This window comes from Zingiber officinale, chromosome 10B (genome assembly GCF_018446385.1).
Source record: "Zingiber officinale cultivar Zhangliang chromosome 10B, Zo_v1.1, whole genome shotgun sequence".
NCBI lineage: Eukaryota > Viridiplantae > Streptophyta > Magnoliopsida > Zingiberales > Zingiberaceae > Zingiber > Zingiber officinale.
Window position 1 is genome coordinate 11,953,205 of NC_056005.1, and position 17,630 is coordinate 11,970,834.

Here is a 17,630-nt window from a genome sequence, read left to right on the forward strand (position 1 = left end):
AAAATTAAACAGGGAAGACTAGGCAGGAAAAGGACAAATATACAAGTATAGCAGCACAGCTCGATAGGTGGGTGATACAGCCAAGGCTACAAGAAGGAACGTCCCGTGGGTCAGGAGCCACGGAGACAACTGAAACCCGGACTAACTTTAACTCGGGGAAAGAATTGGTTATGGAGCATGAGCACTGTCGTGTGAAGAAATGTCTGGGGACCCAGGAGCCTCTGGGGCGTTCAAAGCCCGAGCTAGCTCCGCATGTAAGGATTCAATGGCTGCTTGTTGCTGGGCGATCGTGTCTTGCTTGACGTCAAGGCACGTGCGGAGAAGAGATAACTCCGTCTCATGCTCTCGCTGCAAACGTTCTTGGAGGCTAAGTTGGTGTTGCAGGCTAGACTAGTATTCGTCCTTCATCGGCTTTTCCGCGTGCACGCGAGATTTCGCAAGACGATACAGGGCGTCCATGTCCCGCAAGGCGGTCAGCTGACGAGCTCGCTCCCCGGATAGGCGCTCCAGTTCGCGTTCCTTCTCGGCAAGTTGCGAGGTGAGTTGATCTATCCGCATTTGGGAGGACGGTTGATCAACTTCGTCAGAAGAAGGAGAATGCATCGCGTGGGGAAGAAATTGGTGGAACGCGGGCTATCAAAAGGAAGTAGGAAAGCATGAAGGAAGAATGGCATGACAAAGAAGCGGCTGGACGGTTCTTTAAAAAGGGGAGCTTGCCTTCAAGCCAAAGCAATTATGTAAGCATTGTGCCCCAAGCGACTGGTAAAGTAATTAAGGAGGCATGGTATCCCAAGCGACGGGACACAACGGTCAAAGGTTGGTACGAGAGGCAGAAAGCAGAGGGCGCAGGGGTACGGTAGAACATAGAGATATGCTGAGGTCCCAAGGATATGCTGAGATCTTGGAGATGTGCTGAGGTCTAGTCAGTCAGACTGTCGTCCTCCTTCGACTAGACTTGTGGGGGAGGCTTGTGATACGGCTGGCAACGGAGGGGCCCAAAAGGAAAGGATGAGAAGGGTCAAGGCCATATAGCGGTCAAAAGTCAAGATGATGCGGCAGTCAATAGTCAAGGTGACTTGGCAGTCAATAGTCAAGGTGACTTGGCAGTCAATAGTCAAGCTGACGGGGCAGTCAGAGTCAAGCATATGGGATAGTCAGAGGCCAGACAGACTTGTCGATCGAAGGGGCAAAACAGTAGAAAGACGAGGGGGGACACAGGCGAAATACAAATCACAGTTCGGGATCGGCGGAGCTGTTTAGAGACAACTCGATCTACAGGCCTGCGATTCGAAGGCCAGGAAGTACAAGTCACAGGTCAGGATCGGCGGAGCTGTTTAGAGACAGCTCGATCTACAGGCCTGCGATTCGAAGGCCAGGAAGTACAAGTCACAGGTCAGGATCGGCGGAGCTGTTTAGAGACAGCTCGATCTACAGGCCTGCGATTCGAAGGCCAAGAAGTACAAGTCACAGGTCGAGATCGGCGGAGCTGTTTAGAGACAGCTCGATCTACAGGCCTGCGATTCGAAGGCCAGGAAGTACAAATCACAGGTCGGGATCTGCAGAGCTGTTTAGAGACAGCGCGATCTACAGGCCTACGGTCGAGGGCCAGGAAACACAAAGCGCAGGGTACAGACCAGGATCGACAGAGTCGTTCAGAGTCAGCCCGACTGGTAGGTGACGCTTAGAGGCTGGGTCTGATCGAAGGAACAACGAGGCAGAGGCAGGCCACAATAGATCGGATAAGCTAAGCCATGCGGGAGTCGAAGAATCATAATCGTCAGTCAAGGAACAACGAGGTAGAGGCAGGCCACAATAGATCAGATAAGCTAAGCCATGCGGGAGTCGGAGAATCACAATTGTCAGTCAAGGATCAATAATCATTACATACTAGCGATATGTGCGAAGGTGGAGGTTTCTGAACGAAAAGATGCCCTCATAACCAATAGCAGCCTGCTAGATGTCCATCATTACAAGACAAAACCTATGTGTAAAGGCGGAGGTTCCTAAACAAGAAGATGCTTTCACAACCAATAACAGCACACAGGTGTCGGGGACTACACGACAAAGCCTAGCGTCTAACGCTTTCTGACAGGCTGGCAGGTTCTAGAGGGGGGGCGATGCATAAAAGGTGGAGGATTCTTCGTACGCGGGTACGCTCTCTCGTCACTTTTTTTCTACAACTTTTCACTTTCAGTCAGTTTTTTCTTCCCTTCTCTTTACGTTTTCCGGGGAAAAAGTACCTGACTTGAGCGTCGGAGGGCCTGACCCGAGGACTTTTTCCCTGGGGTTCTGGTCTCTAATGTGAGGAGGGGGATCATCTGAGTGTGTGCAGGGGGCCTGCAGCATCGTCAGCCGCCCGTGGGAGCCGAATCACCCGCGACTTTCAGTCAACAACCGGGCCGCCGCGACCAGCCTTCGTCCGACTCAGCTTCCGGACGGGATCAGGGACGATGACAACGACGGTGAAGGCGTCAGCGAAGGTGGCGGCAACGGCATCGACGATGGTGAAGGCGGCGGCGGCAGCGACGTCGACGATGGCGAAGGTGGCTACGTCGACGATGGCGAAGGCAATGGCGGTGACGGCTACGGCAGCCGGCGGTGGTGATGACTACTGTGATCGGCGGCATCCATCAGCTGCGGCGACGGATACGACGTCTATCACCGATTGATGCCGAAAATATATCAGAGATATATTTGTCATTTAAATTTTTATTAAACGATGACATCGTAACGTAATCGGATTAGATGATCGTGCTTTATAATATAATTTATAAAATTTTATTATCTTTTATAATCTATATTATATTATATTACAATTTTACTAAATAAAAATAATTAATATAATCTTAATTATATTCCATGATAGATTACTTTTATCGAACGTAGCCTAAATGACATCATAAATCATCAGTCATCACCATGCAAGAATAGCCCAAAAGAGCTCTTAAACGGGCCTAAATCCCAGACATGTCCAGTCCAGTAACTCGATGAGCCATGCGCCGGTTCGGTTCCCGACCAATGCATTAGTTTGAAGGAAAAGGTCTCGCAACCTTCGTCTTCCATTCTCTGTGATTTGTAGTCCCTATCTAGTCGAGCAGATCTAGTTCGATTGACCCTTGGCGAAATAAATTAAATTAATATAGTGATTAATCAAAGCGCGCCACGAGAATTTCCGCATGCTCCACCAATGGCGAAAGAAATGTGGAGAAGACTCGACGATGTAACTGCATGCAGTCGTCAGATCAAGATCATTTTCATGTATCCTCCTAGTCCCTCCTATAAGGGTTATTCTATCGATCTCTTTTATTTATAAAAATTTAATCTAAAAATCTAGCATTCTTTAAATACATGTCTCATTTAGAGTAAAAAATTACTAAGAATATACTATAACTAGGAATCGAGCCATTAATATCTAAGTGATAACTTAACTATTCTACCATGGTACCATAGTTTCAAGGACTAGGGGGTGATGAGAGAACATTACATCAAGGTCATTTTCATCGAAGAAAAGCATCATGACATTTTTGGCTCTCCGACACAGGATCGATCACTTCGATTTCAGAATAGGCAACTATGTAACAATTGTCAAACAGGCATGGTCAGCTCGTCAATAAGTCATTTAATGAGAAAAATCAAGAGACTAATTCTAGATATACAAATTTCTTGAAATCTTGTCACAGTTGCAGATATATCCACCAAATTTCACCAATATGTCAGCTGCTTTCTTGCACTACGAGACATCAACTTAATTCTTTAGGTGGAGGATATTAATATCCTCTCATTTTTGTATGAATTTCGTATAGTTTCTTTCTTGTACGAATAACGAACTTCCACGATTTTGGTTTCAGTCATCGTCGTTTAAGATGGAAAAATACAAAAAAGAAGTTGAAGAAGGTGGTCAATCATTTTCAAGGAGGTGTAACTTTTCCATCCAATCTTCCCATCTTAATTTATTAGTGTGGGATCTTCTCAGTTGGTAGGCTATCAAATTTCTAGTTCACCTATATCCTTCTCTCTTACAAATTTTCTGTAATCTTTCAATTCTCGATCTCTCGAAACGATTTCGTTTCCCCTTGGAAAAATATACCTTTCGCCTATTTCTATATTTGTGATTTGGACTTTGAAAGTTAGCGTTGAATATGCTCGCCCATTGCACAGAATCCAAAAATTTTTAATCCGTTATTTGGATCGATTTGGATTGTTATCTCAAATTTATTTTCGATTTTATTATTGTACCCAGACTCTTTATCATATTATTATAAAAATATAATAAATTATATATATAATAAAAAAATTATTACATGATATTATACTTTTTAACAAAACAACTACAAAATGATGAAATAAAAGAGAATGGAAGTTTTATCATGTTCATCCAATTATGGTATTGTTGTTGGAGAAAGAGAAGGTAAATATGACTAAAATTGGAAAGAAAAACAGATAAAAGGATAAAATCTAAATTAAAGAAGTCAACACATAGAGACTTGGCGAGCACAAGAGGAAAAGAAAATAAAAAAAAAGTTTTATTTAAAAAAAAAAATCCTAATTTATATTGAATCATTTTAATCCAATGAAATTGGGTTCAACCATTACTTAGTCAAATCAACTCCACATATTCCTTATTTTGATGCCTACCTAAGAAATTTTGTTTGACTCTAATTTGATTTTCACATTCACTTCGTGTTTCATGCTTAATTTGTTTATTTATTTATTTTGTTAAAATTATTTCAATGCTTAAAAAATTTTATATAGATAATAATAATAATTAAACAAATTGGGGTGAGTTATAGCAAGACCTAATAGGGATCCGTCTCTACATACCAGGTACATTTATTGCTTTCAAGAATCACCTTATGGTTTCTTGATTTAGTCCGGTGGTGATCGATAGCAAATTAAACTTATGTGGGAAAAAACAAAGAAGTTGTTGAATCCAATTGCCAGCTTGATGCAGGAATACTTTGAAAAGGTTAACTTGGGTGACACGTTAGTTAGTCGTCCCTAGACGTGATGAGTCACTTGGATTAGTGGGCTCAGTTTAGTTGTTGAAAGAGAGCTAGAGGAGGAGCGTAAGAACAGGACTATTTGGTTTTAAAGAACAGAAGGGATATTATAATAATCCGCAAACGTTAAGAATATTTTAAAAAGAAAGGTATTTTAAAATTATCCTAATCACTATTCCAAAATAATAGACAACCTACACAGCAAGTTACTAATGGCATATGAAAGTGAGTTGAGAACTATCCAGGGCTTCACGTCAAATCGTCTAGAAAACTTTTGATAGAGTCTACTAAAGCGAGGGAGATTTTTACAACGTGTTATAAATTCTTCAGAGGTTTATTAAACTATCGATTTAAACATCTTTTCTAATATAAATTCAAAAAGCTTCTTGAACTTTTATTTAGAATTGTAACATATGTAAGCATATAAAACTATTTTATATATTTATGTATTATAATTTTATATATAAAATATAATATAATTTAATTTATATTATGATTTAATGTACTGATACGAAGTAACTTTAAATCAAATATAAAAGAGGGTTTGGAACTTGTGTTGGAATAAAACTCTCCTTTTTGTAAGATTGAATATGAAGAAAACTTCCTAGCTACATATTTGTTTGTATCTAATATTATAATGATTCCTAGTCTTTCTGTGTTAAAATATCTTTACATCAATTAGCTTCCTATGACTATTGTGCAAATGACCCTAGTATTTTCTCATATCGAGACTTTAGCAAGAATTTGTAATGACCATATTAGCTTAGCTTAATGTTGTTAATTATTTTCTTGGTTGTTCCAGAAGATGCTCCTATGCGTCAATGTTCACATTTTGTACAACAAGAAAACAGCATTTATTAGTATGTTTTGAGTTTTCAGAAACAAGATAAATCCTTTATTATATATGCTAATGAAGATTAATACTCTTATGCAAAATATATGAGCATGAGTATACAAAGTAGGGAGACTAAATCGACGGAGACGGACAGGCATGACACAGACTTTAGCGTAATAAACTCATTTAGAAGTTTTAGGTTAGGTGCGACGGTTCATAAGCGATTATGTTTGGCACAATGTATGGCTTTCAATCGAGCATGGGCTCAATTGATTCATGTTGGATCAGGCCTAGGCCTACCACAAAAATATGTTGAAACACTCTTTTTAAATGTTTATTTATCCTGATATACTGATCAATGCATCTCTTGGATTTTATTTTTATTTCTGTTAGATTTGTTGATCTGATCTAATATGGTTTTTTTTTCATATTAGGTAAATAATCTTTATTAGATAAATTTAAAGTACAATTTATACAGACCTCTATAATGTACTTTCCATACGCCAACATTTGGTACTATTTAATATAGTCAATTCAATTGTTTTGCTATGCTAATTAGTCCAATCTCTTAATTAATTCTAGTTAGTTCCGTGAATTTGCTTAACTTTGTCCAATTCAACCAACTCGAATAATTGCTTAGCTCAATTATTCAATTTATAATTAAGAGGGGGCCGTTTACATTGTACCCTACTGTCTTAATTATATAATTGACAACCAACTTTTCTGCAGCCGTGGATTCGGTAGAAGGCTGGGAGGACGTTCTCGTCTCCAATGCACATGATGCACTCCACTTCTATTCCAGTAATTAATTCACTTCATTTTAGGTATTCCAGTTCGATTCCAACAATCGTTAAAAGAAAGGAAAAAAATCTACTACCTGTGAAAAATGAACATAATTATTTTATTTTAAAAAACGATGCTAGAAATCAGAAGATATATTTACTTTTAAGATGTCAAATTTCAACTTTATTTTTTTTAGAGGATATTTTAGAGATATAAAACAAAATGTGTGCGTGCATGAATCCAGAGGGCTAGGGAGAAATGGAAGACGAGGAAAAACTTGTATGAGGGTGGAGAGTTTTCTGTTCTTTAGGAAGATATATTAATTAACGAGAGGTGGCGTCTCTTGGTTTGGGTGGGTAACACCTAAAATGAGGCTCAATTACAATGCGAAGATCGTCATACAAACTCTTAAGTCAGGGTGACGAAATGGTGATGAAGAATAGGCTGATACAAGTAGGCTTTTGAGGCTCTTACAATAATAACAAAGAAACATTAAATTTTAAAATACAACTATAAAAAATAAATTAAGGCGGTTGTTGGAAATGAGTTTCACATCATATTCGTTCCCTCCTCCACAAAAAGTGGACCAGAAATCCGAACAGAAAAATAAAATAAGGCGATCTCTGCCAAGCTCTATACGGCAAAGACGTGGAGAGCGTTTTTTTTATTATAATAATAATAATAATTATTATTATTATTATTATATTATTATTATAATTATAAGTTTGTTAAGTGGTTGTCAGATAACCTCTATATAATATTCATCGCCAAGAGACAAACATAATTATCGATCGCCATGTCTCTAATCTCGCACGCTGCTACTTTTCTTCCCCAATTCTCTTCTTCATGGATCCTCGCGGCCTTCGTCCTCCTCTCCGCATTTTTTTACCTCCGGCGGCCAACTAAGAGCAGCATCCGGATCCCCTCTCCGCCGAGACTTCCTATCATTGGAAACCTCCACCAGCTCGGCCACCTCGCCCATAGCTCCATGAGGACGCTCGCTGCCGAACACGGCCCCGTCATGCTCCTTTACTTCGGCCCCATCCCCAATGTCGTAGTATCCTCCGCCGCCGCCGCCCAGGAGGTGTTTAAAACCAACGATCAAGCCTTCTGCGGCCGCCCTGACACCACCTTGGCCGACCGCATCTTCTACGGCGCGCGCGATGTTGCCCTGTCCAAGTATGGTGAGTACTGGCGGCGGGTGCGCCGCATCTGCGTCACCCACTTGCTCAGCGCCAAGCGCGTCCACTCCTTCCGCTCAATCAGAGAGAAGGAGGCGGCTCGCCTGGTCGCTACCATCCGCTCCGCCTCCAGCCGCCCGGTGAACGTCACCGAGCTGATCGCCGCCTTCACTTGCGACGTGCTTTGCCGGGTGTTGTTCGGAAAGCAGGGGGAGGGCGGCGGAAGAAAAGAACTCTCTCTGCACAACGACGTGGTCGAGGCGGTGGGGGGCGCCTTTCCGATGCGTGATTTCTCGCCGTGGCTCGCGTGGGTCGACTGGTTAAGTGGATGGGACGCCAGGGTAAGGAAAGCGTCGAGGGACTTCGACGCCTTCGTAGAGAAGATACTCAAGGAGCACGAGAGCAATAGGATCATCGGCGGAGATGATCACGATGATCGGAGAACTGACATGGTGGGTGTATTGCTCTCTCTGAGCGCCGACGGCAGCGATGCCGCTGACGGCACTTCACTCAGCCGGGAAAGTATAAAGGCCGTCCTTTTGGTACATGATCCTTCAATCCTCCTCCACTAAAAACATAGAAATTCAGTTCTTGGATCCAATTAATTCAAATAATTGTGCAGGATATGTTCGCCGCTGGGATGGAAACAACCAACACGACGATCGATTGGGCGATGTCGGAAATCATCAGGCACCCAAAAGTCATGGCCAAGGCTCAAAAAGAGATCAGAGAAATAGTCGGAGCAAAAGAGGAGGTTGAAGAGGAGATGGTGCAGGGAATGCCGTACTTGAAGGCAGTGATCAAGGAGACGCTCAGGTTGCATCCTCCTGCTCCCATCCTTTTCCCAAGAGAGTCCATTGAGGACGCCCAAGTGTTGGGATATCACATCCCCAAAGGCACAAGGATGATCGTCAACGCTTGGGCAATCGGTAAGGACCCTGCTTCGTGGGAGAACGCCGAGGAATTTCGTCCCGAGAGATTCTTGAACAACAGCAAGAATTTCGATTTCCGAGGGCTGGATTGCGAGTTTATACCGTTTGGATCGGGGCGAAGAGGTTGTCCTGGAGTAGATTTTGCAACCGTCACCACCGGACTTGCTCTCGCCACTCTGCTCTACCATTTCGATTGGGAGCTGCCCGAGGGAGTTAAAAAGGAGGATATGGACATGAGCGAGTCGCCAGGGTTTTCGCTAAAGAGAAAATCCAAGTTGATTCTCGTCGGGAAGCCTATCGATCACTGATTATACGTATATATTGTATAAGCAATATTCATATTTTCAACCTTCCTCCTCGTTCTACCAATATCGTGTGAGGAGGTCTTGCTATATATATATACATGATATACGCTTCCACCGGTTTGTGTCGAGCTCAGCTCAGTCAGTATCTCACATTATGGCCATTTGTTGTAACATTATGTGATAATAATATATATTCTGTGCAAGTCGTGTCTCCATGGATCTGCATATTCGGTAGGAGCCTAGCTCGCTAGAATGATTTATTGGGTCCCTTGCATAATCGGCTTGGCTCAACAAGATCGAGACAGGTCGCCGGCCGGTTTGATCCATAAAAATCACCAGGATGTGTTATCCCGAGCTTGACCAAGAGATTCGATCGGGCTGAATGACAAAGCTTACTTACCTAGTGTGCATGTCATGCTCGGCTTGATTCACGATTGAGATATATACGTAGTACTCTTACACGATCAGAACCTGGCTCAGTCATTATCTATTAATCCTTTTTCTATGTTATAATCCAAATCCAAGGTACGCATTACCTGGCCCCATAATTCGTATTAGCGAAGGAATTGGAAACTAAGACTTGGTTAGGGCACAAGGAGACAATGGTGATCGATATTGAGTGTTAGCTAGGTTAGGTGTGGCAGAGGCCATGTGTTAATTCTTAGGTGATCATGAACCACCGTACTATCTTTTGCTGGACAAGTGACATTTGTCCAATTGCCTATCAACTAAGGCGGCTAGTTGTGGCAAGATTATTTGGCTTTAAAAGGAAAGAACAAAAGGGAGAGAAGGTCTTCACTAGTTCAGTAGAATCAATCTGACTGATACCATCAACTAAAGTCAACCATGATGTAACTTGGCTAATCTCTATCTCGCGTATATTTGATCTTCCGAATTAAAAATAGATAAGAAATCAATGTAGATAACTTACCGAACATATGATCAAATTTATTTATTGAAAATCTTATCAATCTTGAACTTTTTAATTATGGTGCTCAATTAATAATACATTACCGTTCTTCTAAATTAGATTAAATATTTATCTGATGCATAACACTTATATTTATTTATTTTTTTATTTTTAACGTATTAAGAATAATTTAATATTATAAAATTTATACATCACTATTGTCTATATAATTAATAAAAATAAAAAAAATAATTTTTAATTAAATTTTATATAACTTAATTAATAAATTTATTTATAAGTTATTTATTAATTTTATATATAGATGTTAATGATCTAAATTTTTTAATGATTAAGTTTGTTTATTTTATGTGTTTTTTTATTATGGTGGATAATATAATTTATGTGTTTTTATTATTGTGCAAAAGGTAGGTCCCGCCGCCCAGCGGCCCCCTAGGCCTGACCCCACAGGGATCCTAGGAGGAGGTAAATCAACGGTGAATGCTGACCCGGGTAAAGTATGGTGTCTCCGGAATTTAACACAGTCGGCCCAGATTATTCATCCAGTGTGTGTCCATGGACCTTCGACCCTACGATTCATTGTGCAAGGATGTCACATTTTAACCAGTTGATCCAGCCCGCGGGGCTATATGTTTTTATTATTGAATATATATAAATTAGGCAACTACTATTGATAGTGTGATCCTTGTTAGGTGGTGTCCAATCAAAACTCACCATATGGCTAAGTCAACGTCAGACAGCATAGTATACTTTTTTTTTTCCGGAGGATGAGCAGTCCACCTGACATGACCCATCGAGAAGACGACTTACAATAGATGAAAAGTGCAAGCGGGACTAGAAAGAAAATTACTAAAATTGCAGGTTCCTAATACGAAAAAAAATTACTCTTAAAGCTCTTGATTGATTTTCTATAAATCAGAAATATAAAGGGTGTTTTTTTATAAAATGCCCTCAAAACTGTAATTCTTCGCTGATGAATTGGAAAACTCGAACAGTGTTTCCTTTTCGTTTGGCGATTGTCAACTGTCAAACGAAGATTTTTGCATGATTTGCAAACAACAGCTCTACCCTTCACGGTTTTCAGTTCTTTTGACTCGTGAATGGAAACTGTACTCTTACCTTCTCTACAACCGCAGTTAATCAGCTGGATCTTAATTAGTTCCGTTAACAGCTAGCTGAATTTTACAATCTTGTGGTGCGGCATGCCCTGTATAGAAGCCCAAGATTTAACTCAACCAAAATTGAATGGAAAAAACCGTAGATGGCTCATGCTCCCTCTCCAACTCTGGCAACGTGCCTCCTAAAATGATTCAAGCTAAACTACACTGATGCTGCGGGTATTATTGGCCTCCACATGGGCCAGTAGGGTAAAGAGTCACTCTAAATTATAAATCAAAGTCAAACAAGTCAAATCTGCTTAAGCCAGAATCAAGCTTGGTCAAGAGTGAGCCCGAGGTAAGTTGGTTCGCTTAGCCAGCCGAGCCTAAAATGCTTAAGCGAGTCAAATCAATCCGCAATCAAGGTCAGACTTGCCTCCAAACTAACTCTGTCTCAGTCGCCTCACTCAGCAAGTTCAGCCTGAGCTGACCTGCCAATCCTATTTGAAAAGCAAAGGGTCAACTTGCTAGCATCCTCAGTTTGACCACGTCTGACCCCTACATCTGAGCCATGTCTGACCTCTTTAGTTTGGCCACGTCCAACCTCGCTAATTCTACTAGCATCCTTTTCAGCTCGCCACATCCGATCCCTTCAGCTCACCACATCTAACCCCTTATAGCTTGGCCATGTCCAACCCATTCTGAATGCCTCCAAATGTGTTCATCAACTCCTCTCCCACTTTATCAATCATTAACGTGAGTATCATGATAAACTGAGGATCTGGAACAACTGGGAGATAAAGATAAAATACGTCTAGATCTATATGGTAACCTCACGATCTGAACATGGATTCATGCCTCCCTTCTAGGAGCTAGTATAAAAGGTAGCTCACTTTCGTAGGCGCAAATACGCACACAAGCTAGATAATTCCTTCTACTTTTCTGTTTTAATTACTCAACTAACTTGAGCGTCGAAAAAACTACACCAAGACCTGTCTTGTCATCATTAATTCTAATATCTCCCATTGAGTTCTTCAGGTCCCGCGATTAGTTCTCTCTTCAGATCCTTTAGAGTCGTATCGCCAGTCTTGACGCATCCTCTGGTACCGATTCAATCATCCATGGTCTTTAACCGAAATATACACACTTCTAACTATTTCTGGGCAAGCAGACTAAAAAACATTTTGAAGAAAAAGTATTACTAATGCTACTTAATTAAAATGGACTTGCGATGGGATGAATATTAGGACACTTTGGGAGCTAGAAGGGGTAGGGGTGATTACATCTAATCGCTTGGTCATGTTAATGATTTATAGTGGAAAACTCAAAGCAATCGCTAATACGAGAATTTACTTGGTATTCACCTTCTTGAGGTGACTAATCCAAGGATCCATACAGTGCACATACTCCACTATGAAAAATACTCATTCTCCGAAATAATTCGGAGGTGGAGAAATCTCGTATAAGTTCACATACAAGAATATAATGAAAACAAGATATAAATACACAACACAGATGAGAATCTTGCTTTCTTGATCTCTTGTTGCTTGAAATACCTCTTATACATTTAAAAAAGTAGCAGCACTTCTGTCGGAGTCTTCCAAGAACCGGTGGTGAAGAGTGGAGAAGCAGATATATTGATTTGAATCTTCGAACGCCTTTGTATCCGGTAAATTAAGGTTCCCAATCGATTGACCTTACCCCCAATCAATTATCACGTCAGATCTAAGCAAATTCAACCGTTCAAATCTCGTAATGACGCTCTTCTTCTTCTCTCAATTGATTAGCCAATCACTTAACTGACTTCAATCGATCACCTGATCGATTACGAAGCCTACTATGCCAAACCCTCGACTTAGGACTTTGCCAGTCAAGTATCCAATCCTCCATGACCTACTTGACTTTTTTCTCACATATCGTCAAGTATCCGGTCAACCTTGACCTACTTGACTTCTTTCATATAATTTTCAAACATATTATCCAAACATCGAAACTCAAACTAGAATTCATTTAAGCTTAGTTAAACTGGTCAACCTTGATCCATGGATGATTGCACCAACAATCTCTCCCTTTTTGATATTTGACAATATGTTTAAGTTAAGCTAACCCATATTAGCCCAATTCCCATGCCAAATGCATGAATGTAAGTTTCTAACTTAAACCTCATATTTTTTCCTCTTTTGACACGCATAAAAAACTCTTCACCTTAATAGTCAATTTTGTCAAAGGAACTTAATGAAAGTCTCATACCTTTTATTATATCCTATGCTCACCCTTGAGCATATATCGTATATTCACTCTTGAGCATTTATCAGATGCTCATCCTTGAGCATTTGTTGTATGTTCATCCTTGAGCATTTATTCATCATAATAAAGATTTCAAATTTTCCATTGTTTCTAATGCTCATCCTTAAGCATTCATAACAACGAAGGTTTCCAACCTTCTATTATCTCCTTATCCTTAAAAAATATTTAAATAATGTTTTTAAGGAAGATCTCTCTCTCAAAACATACACTAAACTTCTATCATTGCACCAATAAGGATTTGGAGTTTCTAAATCTTTAAGAAACTCAAAATTAAAGTTTTGAAATTAAAAATTCAACATTGAATTCAAATCTCCTCCTAAACTTCAAATTGGTCTCCTTTAACCATTCCTTTCTTGTTTTCATTCAAAAAAGTGACCCCTAAATACTTGTCAATGCAATTCTTAGGGTTAGGAATGGTTAACATGACTAAACATGACTTAATAGACTAAAATCAGGCCATTTTAGCCAAGATCAAGCATGCTAATCGATTGGTTTCAGTACCAATTGATTTCGGCATGTCTTAATTAATTGAAGTTGAGTTTCAATCGATTATTGCTGCCTTGATTGATTAACTATCGATCCAGAGGACTTCTGCTCATCAAAATCCTATTATCAATCAATCACCCAATCGATTGGCATGTCCCAATCGATCACTCGATCGATTGTAGTTTTTGATTTTCTAAATTCAATTTTAGATCCAATTTCAAAAACTCATAAATAATTCTACGATTATCAAAATATCATAAAATTTTACGTAATCATTATTTATTCATATACTATTAGGAAAAAATAGTTTTCTATAAAAATAACTCTCATTTTCAAAGATTGATACATGGTTGGAAATCATTGAAAAATTTTAATGTTTCACTTTACTTTGTATCTAACTAATCAATAGGGATTACTATTAAAAGATAGACTTCACCAAGGTTTTTCAAATAATTTTGAAATAATTTTTAAAAATAAATTTCCAACCATGATTTTTGGGTTAAATGCACATGACTTGTACACTTTCTTTCCCCATGATTAGACTTCACATAATTTTATATTTTGATAATACTAAAACTTAAAAAGATGCACTAAATCAACATCTTGAGTTTTGTTTATCTTTTTAATATCTCACTTTTATCTAATGTATCTCAATACACAAACAAGTCAATCTTATGATTTTTGTGAGATGTAACAAAGTTTTTCCCTAAACTAAGGAATCATGTATTTCTAACTAGACATTTAAACTTTGATCATCTAACTTAAGATGTCAATTGATGTCATTGTCCTTAATTACAAAGAATTAAAAATAATACATGATAATAATCATGATATACGTCAAATATATATTCGTAAAAAAAATTTATCATATATAAATGATGCATGTATGACATGACATATGACATTTTTCATATGGATATATGAATGCAAAATATCATGGCATGTGATAGGCCACACAATCATGATTATTTTAGCATAAAGAAAATATTTAGACTTTATATCTAAGTATTACTAACTAATCACTAAATTAAAAATAAGACTAAGTTGCCCTTATCTCCCTAAGAAAATGCCAACATCCCAACTTGACATTTCTTTAACTTCTATCCTAATTGTGCCAATTTAATTAAGTTAAATCTTAAAATTTTTATGACACATTTTTACTCTTCAAGAGTAAAGATATAAACCTTCATTTTCATGGTGTAATATTTCCTTGAAAATGTCCCAAAGTGCCAACTTAGTCATGGTTGGGTTAACCACCCTTTTATTTAGAGTTGACACACTTTAAATCTATTTAGGGAGTAGAGAATACACTTTTAGGAAGTCAAAATCTATTCGTACTTCTTGGGTGTTCTAAGTACTCAATAGGGATAACTTCCCTTGATACCTTCTTGATGACCTTTTTAGGCTTCTTAGAAGCCTTAGTCACACTAATCTCCTCTAGGTCAACTTTAGGGATATTTTCCCTTGTGGACCTTCTAAATAACTTTCTTAGGTTTATTAGAAGCCTTAGCTATGTTGATCTTCTAAAGGTTAACTCTAGGGATAACTTTCTTTGTAACCTTGGCTTAACTTCTAGACCTAGGGCTAGTTCCATAACCGTATGGAACTCTATAGTACGAGGGTACATTCTCCTTGCTTTTGATTTATATTCCAAACCTCTCTTGCCATTGAATGACTCTTGTTCTTAAAAACCTAGGTTTTGCTTCTTAGGCCCTTGGACACTAATTGTCATTTTCTTAAGGGTCTTCTCTAATTTATTAAGCCTTGACCCCAAGACTTGATTTTCTATCCTTAAATCCTCATATTTCAATTTTTTTATTATTTCCTTAGACACTTTTCTTTTTAGGCACATATTTAACTTGTTTCGATTTCTTGCCTAAACCATTATCTGCCTTCCTAACTTTAGGTACGATAGTCATAGTATGAAATCACTTGTAATTGTCCTTAGGTTATCATGCTTTCTATTTTCATGATAAATAGTATTAAAATGATAGAAACTATTTCTAGCATGCTTTTATCATTATTTAGATAAGTACCATTTACTAATGGTACCTTAGTTTTGCCCTTGGAAGCTCCCCCTTGACTTGAGCTTCCTCCTATCTTTTTGGTCAGATTTCTCCAATTGGACATTGACTTTGATAATGTCCTATTTGAATGCAAGAAAAGTACATAATGCGCTCCTTGTCTTTGCGTACCATCAGGACAACCTCCTTTGTCTTCTCCTTGCTCTTGGGTGCTACTTGACCCTTCTTTTTGGTCAACTTTGGATACTTGCTCTTGTAGTGTCTATTCTTCCTATAATCAAAACAAATGATATGATTTTTATTTTTATAAATTAAAATTTTTATACCTTAGATTGTAGGGGTGGCACATTTTTTTTTTTTTCATTTGATCAGGAAGTAGAAGCTTCTTCTTATTTCAGTATCATTGAACTTCACGCCTCCTCAATATTTGATGTGGATGGCTCTTCAACTTCATCCTCAGATATTGTGTTGGTACCCCAAGGTTATTTTGATGTGATCAAATAAATTAAATTAAGTTCTGTTGTGTTTAACCTTGTGTCTAAGTGTGCAGAAACTTAGGAGCACAGGGAGTCAAGAAAAAGACACAGCTAGCGAGAAGGATGGCATGGGAGAGAGCCAACGGGCTCGGTGCGTCTGAGGAATGAGGTGCTGCAGAAGAGTACGCGGACGAACGAGAAGGAGGCCCGTAGTGTTTTCGAGGGATAAGAAGCCAGAGTGGAAGGGTGCTCGAGAAGGCAGGAAGTTGAGTTCGGGTGAGCCCTATTTCGGATAGCCGAAATCACCCAAGCGAGCGGAAAAACCCAGACTGAAGCAAGTGGAGCCCAAGATGGAGGCCCAGAGAGAAAATCAACAAAATATTGACTTCCCCCTTTGGAGCGCCTGGAACGATTCCGGGCAACTGGAGCAGTCCGGGGCAGCCGGAACGATTCCGAGCACCCAAAGCAGTTTGGGCGCTCGGAACCCTTCTGGGCGCTTAGAACCCAAGTTTTAGCTATTTCAACGTGGTCTTTGACCATTGCATGGGGGATAAGTTTTTATCCCAGCCCAGGCGCTTGGAACCCTTTCAGGTGTCTCGACCAAGGCTATAAATACAACCTTAGTTCCAGAAGCTAAAACAACAAGCATCTTGAGAAACAACACTTGCACGCTTCTAGTTTCGTTTAGCTTCATCTTTTTGTGCGATCATTGCAGTAAAGAGGTTTCTCTACCTGAAGGAGATATTAGTGTGCTCTACTTCCTTGGATTAACAACATCCCCTGTTGTAACTAAGTAAAAGCTTCTATGCCTCTGTCTTTTTTTATTTCTTTATCATTTCTTATGCAAGTGTTCTTTAATTAACTTAGTTGTTCGAGAAAGGTATTTTTATTTTTATTTGTACAGGGGCTATTCATCCCCCTTTAGCCGACCGCCAAGAGTCCTAACAAGTGGTATCAGAGCTAGGACACTTTAGGAGGATTAACCGTCGAACAAAGCACCAAATCGATGGCCGGACCGAGCATATACCCACCGAAGTTCGAGGGGGAGTTCACGAGCTAAAAAAAGAGAATACAGGTATTCTTTAAAACCGATTTTGAATTACTTTTAATAATGAAGTTCAGTTTTGTAGCACCCAAAGGTACAGAAAAATACCAGTGGATGAAGAAGGAGCAGGCCGACTACATGACAAATGACAAAGCAGAATTCCATCTGCTGAGCGTCCTACAACTACAAGAAGTCAACCGGATCAGCACCTACAACTCAGCAAAGGAGCTT

General features: G+C 39.4%; 1 protein-coding gene across 1 annotated transcript; it reads left to right on the top strand.

Moving 5' to 3' along the window:
- Positions 1-7,397: 7,397 nt before the first annotated feature.
- On the top strand, positions 7,398-9,239 carry LOC122029961 (cytochrome P450 71A1-like). The gene is made up of 2 exons (XM_042589106.1): positions 7,398-8,341; positions 8,422-9,239. The coding sequence occupies exons 1-2, from the start codon at positions 7,415-7,417 to the stop codon at positions 9,037-9,039; spliced, it is 1,545 nt and encodes a 514-aa protein (XP_042445040.1). The 5' UTR covers positions 7,398-7,414; the 3' UTR covers positions 9,040-9,239.
- Positions 9,240-17,630: the final 8,391 nt, after the last annotated feature.